The sequence below is a fragment of the Otolemur garnettii genome, unplaced genomic scaffold (assembly GCF_000181295.1).
Source record: "Otolemur garnettii isolate 467f Iridium unplaced genomic scaffold, OtoGar3 scaffold00070, whole genome shotgun sequence".
NCBI classification, from domain to species: domain Eukaryota; kingdom Metazoa; phylum Chordata; class Mammalia; order Primates; family Galagidae; genus Otolemur; species Otolemur garnettii.
The window spans coordinates 9159850-9171982 of NW_003852465.1; the positions used below are offsets into that span (position 1 = coordinate 9159850).

At 47.0% G+C, this 12133-nt stretch overlaps 1 protein-coding gene across 1 annotated transcript in view; it reads right to left on the minus strand.

The window, feature by feature from the left end:
- FKBP11 (FK506 binding protein 11) overlaps nt 1-2940 on the minus strand; it is a 4635-nt gene extending 1695 nt beyond the window's left edge. Inside the window, exons 1-5 of the mRNA XM_003793593.3 lie at nt 2338-2940; nt 2087-2152; nt 1611-1698; nt 1282-1315; nt 828-898 (exon numbers count right to left, since the gene is read on the minus strand). Of these exons, the coding sequence (XP_003793641.1) occupies nt 828-898; nt 1282-1315; nt 1611-1698; nt 2087-2152; nt 2338-2460 (382 nt within the window). The 5' untranslated portion in view covers nt 2461-2940. The remainder of the gene's footprint in view (nt 1-827; nt 899-1281; nt 1316-1610; nt 1699-2086; nt 2153-2337) is intronic.
- Between the last annotated feature and the right edge of the window lie 9193 nt (nt 2941-12133).

Consider the following 12133-nt stretch of genomic DNA (forward strand, 5'->3'; position numbering starts at 1 on the left):
TGTGATGCCACGGCACTCTACCCAGGGGGACAGCTTGAGGCTCTGTCTCAAAAAAAAAGAAGTAAAGGGACAGGTGGAACAGGAGTAAGTGGGAGAAAAGATCCAAACAAGCAAACAAGCAGCACCAGGAAGGGGGAGCAGCAGGACTCATGGTAGAGTTTCTCCTTGGTCCCTCTACCTCCTTTTAGGTCTTCCTCTAAGCCAGAACTGGGATAAGAATTACAATCCTAATACTCGATATAGTACAACACATTTTACTAATAGAACATATGTTATAACCAAAAGCTAGAGATATGTGTCTTGAAAAGTCTGTTTAGTCTCAGCCCTTCAAGAATGGGTTATCAGTAGTGACATACAATGACTTTTAAAATTACAAGGTAGACCAGGCTTTAAAAGTTGCTTTTTGTTTTGTTTTGAATTACTTGACTATGATTATTTTTACTATCTTTTCCCTGGTAGAGAGTGAAAGGAAGTGGGGGGGTGTGGGGAGAAACCATGCCAGCTGCACAGATAGCACAGTGTAGAGTCACAGGAAAAAGGCAGGAAAGAATTCCAGAGTTCTGGGAAGTGTGGCACAGGCAGTAGATCCATGTGGCTCAAGTGGTATCTCTTCCCTAAAGTCACTGGCTGCCAAAGGTCAAGCCAGGTGGCCTTAATCCCTGTTGGTAATCTGAGGAGGAAAACAGTGGCCCTGCAGAAAAAGGACCCAGCTGCTTGTTTCAGCAAACTTGGTATGACTATCTCAGGCTCCAAAGTGTGTACATAGCTCCTTGTAGCTCTTAGGGGCTAGGTATTTTGATGGCCTGGGAGAGGTGTAATCAGATTACCTGGGATAGATGGTGGAAATCCCCGTTTTCCATAGGCCAAGTGAGAAGGAATGATTGCCCTTCGCTTCTCTCTGAAGGAAGGAATGTGACTCACAGCCAGAGGTAAGAAGGTGGGCCAGCAGCCTCAGTCCATCTGAAGCTCTACCAGCAAACCTCCTGGATATTCATACTCCAAACATGAACTTTTTCTATCTGAGCACCAAGCAAGTTGGCCAGCAAAGGTGTCCATCTTAAGCAGGTGTCCCCACATGCTTAACTCCTCTAACAAAACCAATAGTCAGAGAGGCATAGAGGAGTTGGATGCCCTAAGGGGTCCCACTGACTTGGCCTGTCCAGTGCCAAGTCAGGGTTCTTTATCCCACATTCTCCTGCCTCCTTGAGGAGCAGGAATGGCAAAGAAAGCCTCTGCCCATGCAAGGGGAGTACCCAGGCCCATCCCTGTCCAGATACTTACCCCACACACATGTCTAGAAGGCTCTGCTCCAGACCTTGAGGAAGAAAACACAAAACTGGCAGCTACCCACATTCCCCCAGCCCCACAAGATCAAAGGTTCCCCCTTGATCCTCAATTGAGCTTTTCCCAGCTTCTTAAATCTCTCTGGCTTCCAGTTGGGGTATGGGACAAGAGGAGCATTAGAAATAGGGTTTGAACCTCAGGAGGTGGCTGGTAGAACCCTAGTGTCTTACTTATTCCAGGGAGGAATTTCCTGGGTCTCTTCAAGGTTGAAGAAGCTAAGAAAGGGCTTAGGTTGGGAAGAGGTGGAAGGAGAACAGGCCACATACCTGGGATCACCTGCTTTTGGCCAAGTTCTATAACCAGAGGGTCTCTGGTCAGGGAGGTATCAATAATGCGTCCATCTACCAAGCTGCCCTGGGAGGAGAGAGCATCAAGAGCGTACACCTAGTATCCCTCCCAGCAGTGGGCAACACGCACCTGGCCCGCTGGGCGGCGGCAACCCCCTTACAACTGCAATCTAGCGTTCCCCTCAGGGCAGAAGGGAACAGGAAGCCCCAAAGGGCTGGCACTTCTCGGAGATCTCTCCACCCTTCAGCTTCTCAGTGCCAGGTTTTACTGGCGGAAAAGCCGGGAGGGGAAAGAGACAGGGAAAAGCAGTGCCCCTCCCCCGGCCACGTGCCAGACGACCCCCAGCGCCCAGGGTTTCTGCCCCTGAACCGCTTGCCACGTGTCCGAGCCAAAGCTGACGTGTTGCATCAGGGCACCGCCCCCCCCGCCCCGCCCCGCCCCCCAGACCCCTCACCGTGTAGTGTATGTGAAGCGTGTCTCCAAAAGCAGCGGGCTGCGCACACGGTTCGGGGGGCTCCACCTACGATTGGACTACAGGGGTCACGGATGCTCCTCCAAAGATCCCATTCTCGCCCCCTGGACCCAGCACCGCCCCCCAGCTCCGTTCTCGCACTTCCTCTCCTCCCCGCTCCCAGGCGTTTAGAGCTCGGTCTTCCTCGACACAGCCCGGCCCGTGAGCGCTGTGGGCCGGGACTGTCTCCTCACCAGTGTCTCCACTTGGAGGGTCCGGATGGGACTTTCGGTTTCAAACCCAGCCTCCGCCCGGCACATCGCCCCATTGAGCAGCAGCAGCAGATGGAGTGGGAATAGTGAGGGGCGCAGGGTCATGACTGGACGCGGGGCGGGGCACTGGGGCACCAAGGCAGGCTGCTCGGGTGACGGCGGATAGGACAGCGTTCCCTCGGCGCCCTGACTATAGACTAGACGGGACCGGGCGGGTCGCGATGCGCGAGCTCCTCCTTCTGATGCCCTGCCTCCACCTTGTCCCCACCTCCTAGAGGGAGGAGGCCGCGGAGAGGCCTCTCTACCCTCCAAGACCGGGAGGTCGCAAATTCTGACACGTCCGTTAGCCCGTTCGGCCCCATAACGAGGGGTTGGGCCCAATAATAGCACCCATTTACTGTTACTTACTGTGTGCCAGATACTAGTCTCTAATCCTCAAAACCACCCTGAAAGGTAGGCATAATTGTTTCCATTTTACAGGTAAGGAAACAGGGTGCTCAGATTAAATAAATCGCCCAGGTGGTAACAGAAACAGGACTACCCGGAGTCCAGCATATCTGCACTCTGCTGTTTCCTCACTCTTTTCTTGCCAATGGCTGGCTGGCCCACCAACCCAGGCAGTTGTCAAAGGTAGCATCTCTTTCCCACCTCTACCCCTTCAGCTTGAATTTCTGGAATATATTTAAAAGAAGGCTGGAAGCTGTCCTGTCCCCCATCCCTAGGAATGCCAACTGAAAGGAGCAAAGGGCTATTTTCAAGAATGGGGTGAATCCCTGATCTTTTTCTTGTGTTACTAATTTCTTCCCACCTTTCCTTAACAAATTTCTCAAAAGGGCAGCACATACAAACCTTTTATGTTTGTCTGAAGACTTCAGTATTTTAAAAGGCTTTTGTTTGTTTTTTGTAGAGACAGAGTCTCACACAGCTCACAGCAACCTCCAACTCCTGGGCCTAGGCAATTCTCCTGCCTCAGCCTCCCAAGTAGCTGGGACTACAGGCACATGCCACAACTCCCGGCTATTTTTTTGTTGCAGTTTGGCCAGGGCTGGGTTTGAACCCACCACCCTCAACATATGGGGCCAGCGCCCTACCTACTGAGCCTCAGGCAATGCCCTGTTTTCTTTTCTTTTCTTTTTTTTTTTTTTTGAGACAGTCTCACTATGTTGCCCTGGGTAGAGTGCTGTGGTGTCACAGCTCACAGCAACCTCAAACCCTTGGGCTTAAGCGAGTCTTCTGCCTCAGCCTCCCAAGTAACTGGGACTACAGGCACCCACCACAAGGCCCGGCTATTTTTTGGTTCTCGTTTTCATTGTTGTTTGATAGGCCCAGGCTGGATTCGAACCGACCAGCTCTGGTGTATGTGGCTGACACCCTAGCTGCTCAGCTACAGGCACTGAGCCAGTTTTTTAAAAAGTTTTAAGATTATTTCAGGTGATCCTGCCAGTTTCCTGCATGATTCAAATCCTCACTGACCACTCAGGCCTTTAGTGCCTGGATTCTGCTCCCTCAAAAGTTATCAGCAAGTTTTAACTTCTTGGGTCACCACACTCTTGGGTCAGTTGTTGGTCCTGTGTCCTCTTTAGCATCACAGTGGTATTTTGTGCCATTAAGCTCTGATTACCCTCCCTGCTATAAACACAACTGTCTACTCTGGGTATCTCCACCAGGGTGTTTGGCCAGCACCTCAAACTCAGCACATCCAATATTTCTTTCTCCTTCAACCTCATCTGCAACAACCCAGACCTCCCAATCTTCTCTTTCTGTTAGCAGCTCTATTGTTAGCATTCTCTTTAATTCTTCTCTCAATTCCCACATCCAGCCAGTCTTTGGATTCTCCACCCAGGGTCTCTCCAGCTCTCCTTTTCCATTCCCATGGTTATCACCCTAATTAAGCTCAGATTATTGCTCTTTCGGATTGTTTAACTACCCCCCTATAAAAAAGCCCCCTCAACAGGAGGGAATTTCTGGGGGTGATAGAATGTTTTCTACTTTGAGAGGGATGTGGGTTACACAGGTACATGCATTTGTCAGAAGTTATCAAACTGCATGCTCAGGATGGGTACATTTTAATGTATACAAATTATCTCATTTTTTTTTTTTTTTTGAGACAGAGCCTCAAGCTGTCACCCTGGGTAGAGTGCCGTGGCATCACAGTTCACAGCAACCTCCAACTCCTGGGCTCAAGCAATTCTGACTCGTCTCCCGAGTAGCTGGGACTACAGGCGCCTGCCACAACACCCGGCTATTTATTGGTTGCAGCCGTCATTGTTGTTTGGCAGGCCCGGGCTGGAATTGAACCCACCACCTTAGGTGTATGTGGCTGGCGCCTTAGCCACTTGAGCCACAGGCACCACGCCTATCTCAAATTTTTTAAAAAGAAAAACAAAACCCTCCCAAAACTACATTTCTAAGTCTCCCCTTAAAACTAGACATGGCCATTTAAGTTCTGGCCAACAGGACATAAAACAAGTTGTAAGTATTGTCTTAGACTTCCAGGAAGGCTCTTTAAAAGGATTTAACCGGCAACGTCCATAGCTTAGTGGGTAGGGCGCCAGCCACATACACCAAGGCTGACAGGTTCGAACCCAGCCCAGGCCAGCTAAAACAACAATGACAACTACAACAACAAAAATAGCAGGGTGCTGTGGCAGGCACCTGTAGTCCCAGCTACTTGGGAGGCTGAGGCAAGAGAATCGCTTAAGCCCAGGAGTTTAAGGTTGCTGTGAGCTGTGACACTACAGCACTCTACCCAGGGCCACAACTTGAGACTCTGTCTCAAAATAAATAAATAAAATAAAAGGATTTAACTTAGCTAGGAAGTGTGTCTTGGTGTACTCTTCTCCCTCCCCCCAATCATCTTTCCTTCTTTCTGCCACGTGGATGTAGATAAAATGAATTGAGGTCAGCAGCCATATTAGACTATGAGGTGACCATGAAGACGAAAGCTGGAAGCTGTGTGCTAGATGAAGCAGAAAGACAGGAGCCTACTTTTTTTTTTTTTTTGAGACAGAGCCTCATTATGTTGCCCTCAATAGAGTGTCATGGTGTCACAGCAACCTCAAACTCTTAGGCTTAAACAATTCTCTTGCCTCAGCCTCCCAAGTAGCTGAGACTACAGGCGCTCACCACAATGCCTGGCTATTTTCTTGTTGCAGTTGCCATTGTGGTTTAGCTGGCCCAGGCCAGGCTCAAACCTACCAGCCCTGATGCATGCGGCTGGCGCCATAACCACTGTGCTACAGGCGCCAAGCCAAGAAGCCTACGTTCTTGATAACTGGAGAACTCCTATACCAGGCCTGGATTGGCTTTTAACTGAGGTAGAAATAAACTTATTTTTCTTTTTTTTTTCCTAGTAAGTCAATACACTGAGACAAGAAATAAACTTATTTTTTTTAAAATAATAAATCCCTCATCCCCAGTATCTCCTTACTTTAGACTATTCTGTACATTGCACAGTTACAGTTTCATCCACATCAACTGCCCAGTATGAAGTCTGCTAGGGGTTCACATTCCTAAAATGAGTAAAATTCCAACTCCTTGACATACCAGTTAAAAGCTTTTGTCATCCAGCTCTAATCTACTCTTCTAAACTTGGCTTTTATTCCCTTACTGAAAGCCTTTTAGAGACAGGAACCTGTTTCTCATTCCTATATCCTTATTGCCAGTATGGTATCTGACATATACTTGCTAAATGTTTATTAATTGAACCAAATCCCTTTCCTACTCATGGACTGTGGTCTAGCATCAGATAAATACCTCTCATGTTTCCAGCTCTGTGCCCAAATTCATGCTCTTCCTTCACCAGTCAAGCTTCCCCCAGGCTAAGCTCAAATATCACCTCTTCAGTGAAGTCCTGATTCTCTTGGCTAGAAGAGACTTCCTCTATTTCTGAACTTCAGGCATACACTTGGGGACATATATATTGTGCCCTGTGTTGAAGTTACTTATGTACGTTCCAGTCCTTCCCCAAAAAGCTAGCTCACTGATGGCAAGGACAAGGTTGTCATCATGTCTGTAGCTACCAAGATACTAGCTACACAATACCCTGTAAATAACAGATTCTGGACAAATATAGTTTTGTTTTGTCTTTTTTTTTTTTGAGACAGAGCCTCAAGCTGTCCCCCTGGGTAGAGTGCCGTGGCATCACAGCTCACAGCAACCTCCAACTCCTGGGCTCAAGTGAGTCTCCTGCCTCCGCCTCCCAAGTAGCTGGGATCACAGGTGCCCGCCACAATGCCTGGCTATTTTTTGGTTGCAGGCATCATTGTTGTTTGGTGGGCTTGGGCTGGATTCGAACCCGCCACCTTAGGTGTATGTGGCTGGCACCTTAGCCACTTGAGCCACAGGCGCCAAGCCGTTTTGTCTTATTTTTAAACAGGTTCTTGTTCTGTTGCCTTGGCTAAAGTGCAATGGCAGCATCATCGCTCACTGCAACCTCACACTCCTGGACTCAAGCCATCCTCCTGGCTCAGCATCCCAAGTAGCTGAGGCTATAGGCACATGGCACTATGCCTAGCTAATTATGTATTTTTGTAAGGCTAGGGTCTTAGACTGGTCGTGAACTCCTGGTTTCAGGCAATCCTCCCACCTCAGCCTCCCAAAGGGCTAGGATTACAGGTTTAAGCCACCATACCCAGCCAACAAATATGTTTTATTTTTATTATTATACTATGAAATACAAAGAAACCATTAAAAAAACTAACTATACTGGCTCGGCGCCTATAGCTCAACCGGCTAAGGTGCCAGCCACGTACACCTAAGGTGGCGGGTTCGAATCCCCAGCCCAGACCCGCCAAACAACAATGACGGCTGCAACCAAAAAATAGCCGGGCGTTGTGGCGGGTGCCTGTGGTCCCAGCTACTTGGGAGGCGGAGGCAGGAGACTCGCTTGAGCCCAGGAGTTGGAGGTTGCTGTGAGCTGTAATGCCACGGCACTCTGCCCAGGGGGACAGCTTGAGGCTCTGTCTCAAAAAAAAAAAAAAAAACAAAAAACAAACAAACAAACAAAAAAAACTAACTATACTAATATGGAATATCTCTAAAAGTATAAACCCTTAAGTCAAAAAAGCAAGTAGCAGAATAATAGATATGATATGAGCCCAGTTATATTTTACCCCCAGTCTAGGTACATATTTTTAGAAAAGGAATTGGAAGGATGCACACCAAATAGCTGAGGATGGTTATGTTTGCGGATGGGAATGAGAAGAGTAGAGGGTAACAAGTTCCACATGCTGCTCTGTGTAGTTATGTATTATTTGCATCTTTTATAAAAATTACTTTGGTTACAAAAATAATTTTTTAATTAAATATTAAATGAATGAACAAGATATACAGCAATACAAGGGAATGTGTGGGTAGTGTTTAATGAGTTGTGCTAACAATGCAAGGAGCAGGGGATATGGTTGTGAGGGGGCAGATAAAAAGTTCTTTTGGGTAGAAAGGGCATAAGCAGTTTAGGGGAGACAAAAACCTGAGCTAGATCTTGTAGTGGGATTTTTAAACAAATGAGAAAGGGTGTCAAGGCAGAGGGTCAGGTGTTTGGGAAAAATGAATGGACCAGTTTGGCTAAAGTTAGAGATTTGGTCAGGAGGAGAAGTGGTGGGAGAGGGAATTAAAGGCTGATGGTGGAGAGCCCTGAATGTCACACTAACGCAGTGGGAAGACACTGAAAGTTTCTGAGCAAAGGGCTTACAGCACATACTGCACTGATGCATCAGCCGACTGAAATGGTGTCATGAAGGTGGAAGGCTATTTATTGTCTCTCACATGGGAGAGGGTATTAGTAGGTATAGAAAGGACAAAATTATTTAAGATAATATCCACCTGCAGGGGGCAGCACAAGTCCACCTGGACCCAGGAGTGATTAGGGAAGGATCTTTTTCCTTGGGTCAAGTAGGAAGAATCCTGAAGGACCAAGAAAGGTGAGAGAGATGGCCTGGGAAAGGTAGTGGAGCTAGCCCAACCTTGGCTAGGCTAGAGGCACAACTTAATCAGGGAACCATACCTAGAAAAGCCCCCACACTCAAAGATATCTCTCTTGGTATGCAGGGAGAAACTCTACCAGAACCCTACTTCCAAGACTCACTGGGCACTCACTTTGCCCAACTTTGTTAAAGACAATGTTTACTCATTCATCCAGTCATTCATCAAGGTTGTGCCTCTTAGGTGCCAGATAATTAGTAGGATGTTAATTTTCTAATGTTTTCCAGTATGTTTATAATGGGTTATTAATAAATAAAAAGATTATGAGTCAGCATATTCAAACCTAGATTCAAAATGTGATGTCATATTTTCAAGGGGATGCATACCCTAGCTGATGAGATGTTTTCTGTTAGGTACACTCATTTGTCTGAGAATGAAGCTGTTATCTAACTCCTCTGCTCTTCCCCTATGGCTATGCTAACCAGAAATTATCGGCCCATTAATGCAGATCTGGCAAAGGCAGAAACAGAGATTTTCTATGTCCTAAAGCCATGAGCATGCCCTTCTTTATTATATTCAGAACTCACAGAGAATCCTGGTGGTTCAAGCTAAGCTCTCCTACCCTTAAAAGTCCTGTATTCAATTCTGTCCTGAGGATTCTCAACAATGTATGGGATGAAGGGGAATAAGTAGAAGGTGGGCAAGAGGCAAGTGGCAGATGGAAAAAGCTCATTCTCAAACATCCTGCCTGGCCTGGACTGCCACACAGCTTCTCAACTGTGCCTGGCTGGTGAGGAGGGGTACATAGGTAGAACCAGTCAGCCCTGGGTACAGATAGCCAGGGTTTTGGCTTAAATGACCTCCTTAGAACCCAAATACTCTCTTCTGCAGCTCATGGCAAACATCATACATATAGACACTCACCTTCAATTGAGTCCTTTTTTTTTTTTTGAGACACAGTCTCACTTTGTCACCCTCGGTAGAGTGCCATGGTGTCTTAGCTCACAGCAACCTCCAACTCTTAGGCTCAAGCAATTCTCTTGCCTTATCCTCCTCAGTGGCTGGGCCTATAGGCGCCCACCACAATGTCCAGCTATTTTTAGAGACGGGGTCTGGCTCTTGCTCAGGGTGATTTCGAACCTGTGAGCTCAGGGCAATCCACCCACCTGAGCCTCTCAGATTACTAGGATTACAGGCATGAGCCACCATGCCCAACACGCCCCCCACCCCTTTTTGAGACAGAGTCTCATTTTGTCACCCTTAGTAGAGTGCTATGGTTTCATAGCTCACAGCACAACAAACTTGTGGGCTCAAGAAATCCTCTTACCTGAGCCTCCCAAGTAGCTGGGACTACAACATCTGGCTAGTTTTTCTAGGGATAGGGTCTTGCTCTTGCTCGGGCTGGTCTCAAATTCATGAGCTCAAGCAATCTACTCGCTTCAGCCACCTAGAGTGCTAGAATTACAGGAGTAAGCCACCATGCCCGGCCTCACCTTCAAGTCTTAGTGAACAGTCCTAACCCGTCTTTCTCACTTCCAGACCTCCAATCACTGCTTTCAGTGGCTCTGCCCCCTTTATTTACCCTATTCTCAAAGATCCCATTTCCTCCATTCCAACCCTCTTCCCCTTTCTCAGGAACTCAGGGTCATTCTTAACCATCCCAGCAACCATGGTCAGGAAACCCAATTAGAAAGAAAAACCTGCAAAGGAAAGCAGGCATCTGGGTCCTATCTCTCCCCAGTGACTAGCATACTCCAGTTACTAGGTTAGAAAGTTAGAGAAATAGACTCTGGCCTTCCTACCTCCTTTAGAACTGGAAAAGCAGCTGCTCTTAGTATTATTACTGCATACCCAAAGACACTGCTCCCTGTACTAAACAGCAGTAAAGCAAGGGGTATCCCACTCCGTGTTATCCCCTAATTCTCACTAGTCCACATGGTATGCTAAAGATACCCCAAAGAATTCCAGAGCATCCCAGAACTGGATTCCCAGATCCCTCCCTGAGTATAGCGGTTTGACCTATTTTTAACATAGGCCTAAAAAACACAGAAGGTACAAAATACATACTTGTCAACTTTCTATTCTAACCAATCTAGGTACTTGAACTGGAAGTGGTGCATGCAGTGAATCCCCAGAGCCTTCAGACCTTATTACCCTCAAGTCTGAGAAACTTATACATACTCACATTGATTCTCTGTCACTGTCCCTAAACTCTGGAATGAAGGAGACACTTTTGCCCTCAACCAATCCAATCCCTTCCACTGGCTTTCTTCAGGCTTTTTTTTTTGCCCAGATTATCCTCAAGTGGACCTTGCATCCACCAACCCATGAATGATGAGCTATTTGTATTCAGGAAGATGAGGTTGCTGTTTGTTGCAGGAGTTACATGTTAAACATTCACCTCCTAGGTTGAGTTTCTTCCTCATCTCATGATCCCCCAAAAGCTGAAAGGTTTAAGCAACTGCCACAAGGAGGAATAGGTCACTCCTTCCTAGCATCCTAAACTGAATACTAATGGACAGAAAGGAATAAGTCATCCTCTCTCCCAAGTTGTTCAGGGGTCCAAAGACTCCCACTGGCCTACCATTTAACTAAAGTCCTCTCCATTATCATTCATATAAATAAAGCACTTGGGAAAGGTGCTCTTTTGTGTGTTGTTATGTTTTGAGACATAGTCTCACTCTGCTGCCCCAGCTAGAGTGAAGTAGTGTCATCAAAAGATGCTCTTAACTTATCAGCAATCTGTCACCAAGCAGAAATTTGGAACAGCCTATGAGGAGATAAGTGATACCTGATTTTAAAGGATAAATGTCTGAAGTTATGGAGTTGATAAAAGGAGTAGTATGAGGGTTACACAGGGGCAAAAGCACTGTCCTTGAGGGTGATAGACTGTTAATAACAGGTGAGGGGCTGAAAAAGAAAACTGGCAGGGGAGGCAGCAGAGAGGAAACTAAATACAAATTATATACTTCACAGTGAGACTCAGCGTTCTCAAACTTATTATATGCCTAAATCCTGTCCCCCTCCCACTAATGCAAGTTGGGAAGACCTCTATCCTCAAAGGTTAAGACAGTGGTAAGACTGAGAAAGGCCTGCCTGGCTCACCCAAACCTCACCCATTCCCCACGGGTAACATCATCCTTCTCTTTGCCTGGAGTCAGACAATAGTAACAGGAGAAGAACACAGTAGTGGTGGGAGTAGGATAGGAGGACAGAGGCTTTATGGAAAAGGTCTATTCCGAAGACATTTATGGAATCTCTGGATGAGGCCTGGGCATCCTGACCATGGGAAACCACACGTGTGAAGTACAATTGATGCAGGGTCATCAGTTGTAAGAAGGATAAAGTTCATTACACTGCCCAGATATTGACCCTTCATGCTAATGCACTGCCAAAGTCCAGAACTAGACTGGTGAGGAGACTCCAATCTATAAAAGGGACCTTGCTTAAACTAGTTCAAAGCACCTGATGTGCAAGGTGAGGGAGAGCTAAGTGTGGATGCAGTGTGGGGCAGTCTAAGACTCTCCAGCCACTGAAGCCCCTAAGTCTATCAACAGGTGACAAATATGCTAAGTTCAGGGCTGAACCCTTAAGAAACCAGAGGAGCAAAAACAAAACCCTCACACTCTGGTGCCCAATTCATTTGGGTTTCCCCCAGGGTATGATAGGAAGAAATAAGCATCATGGAGATGGGACTTAAGTTCTTCCATAACCTCACTTTCCACCAATCAAGTGTGCCCTTTATTACTCTGCTAAGAGAAGGGGCAGTCTGGAGAGAGGGGCCAGAAACAGAACTATCCTCAGGGTTAAACCACTGTTCCATAGCTCCTGCACATTAAGGATGAAGGTCTGCTCC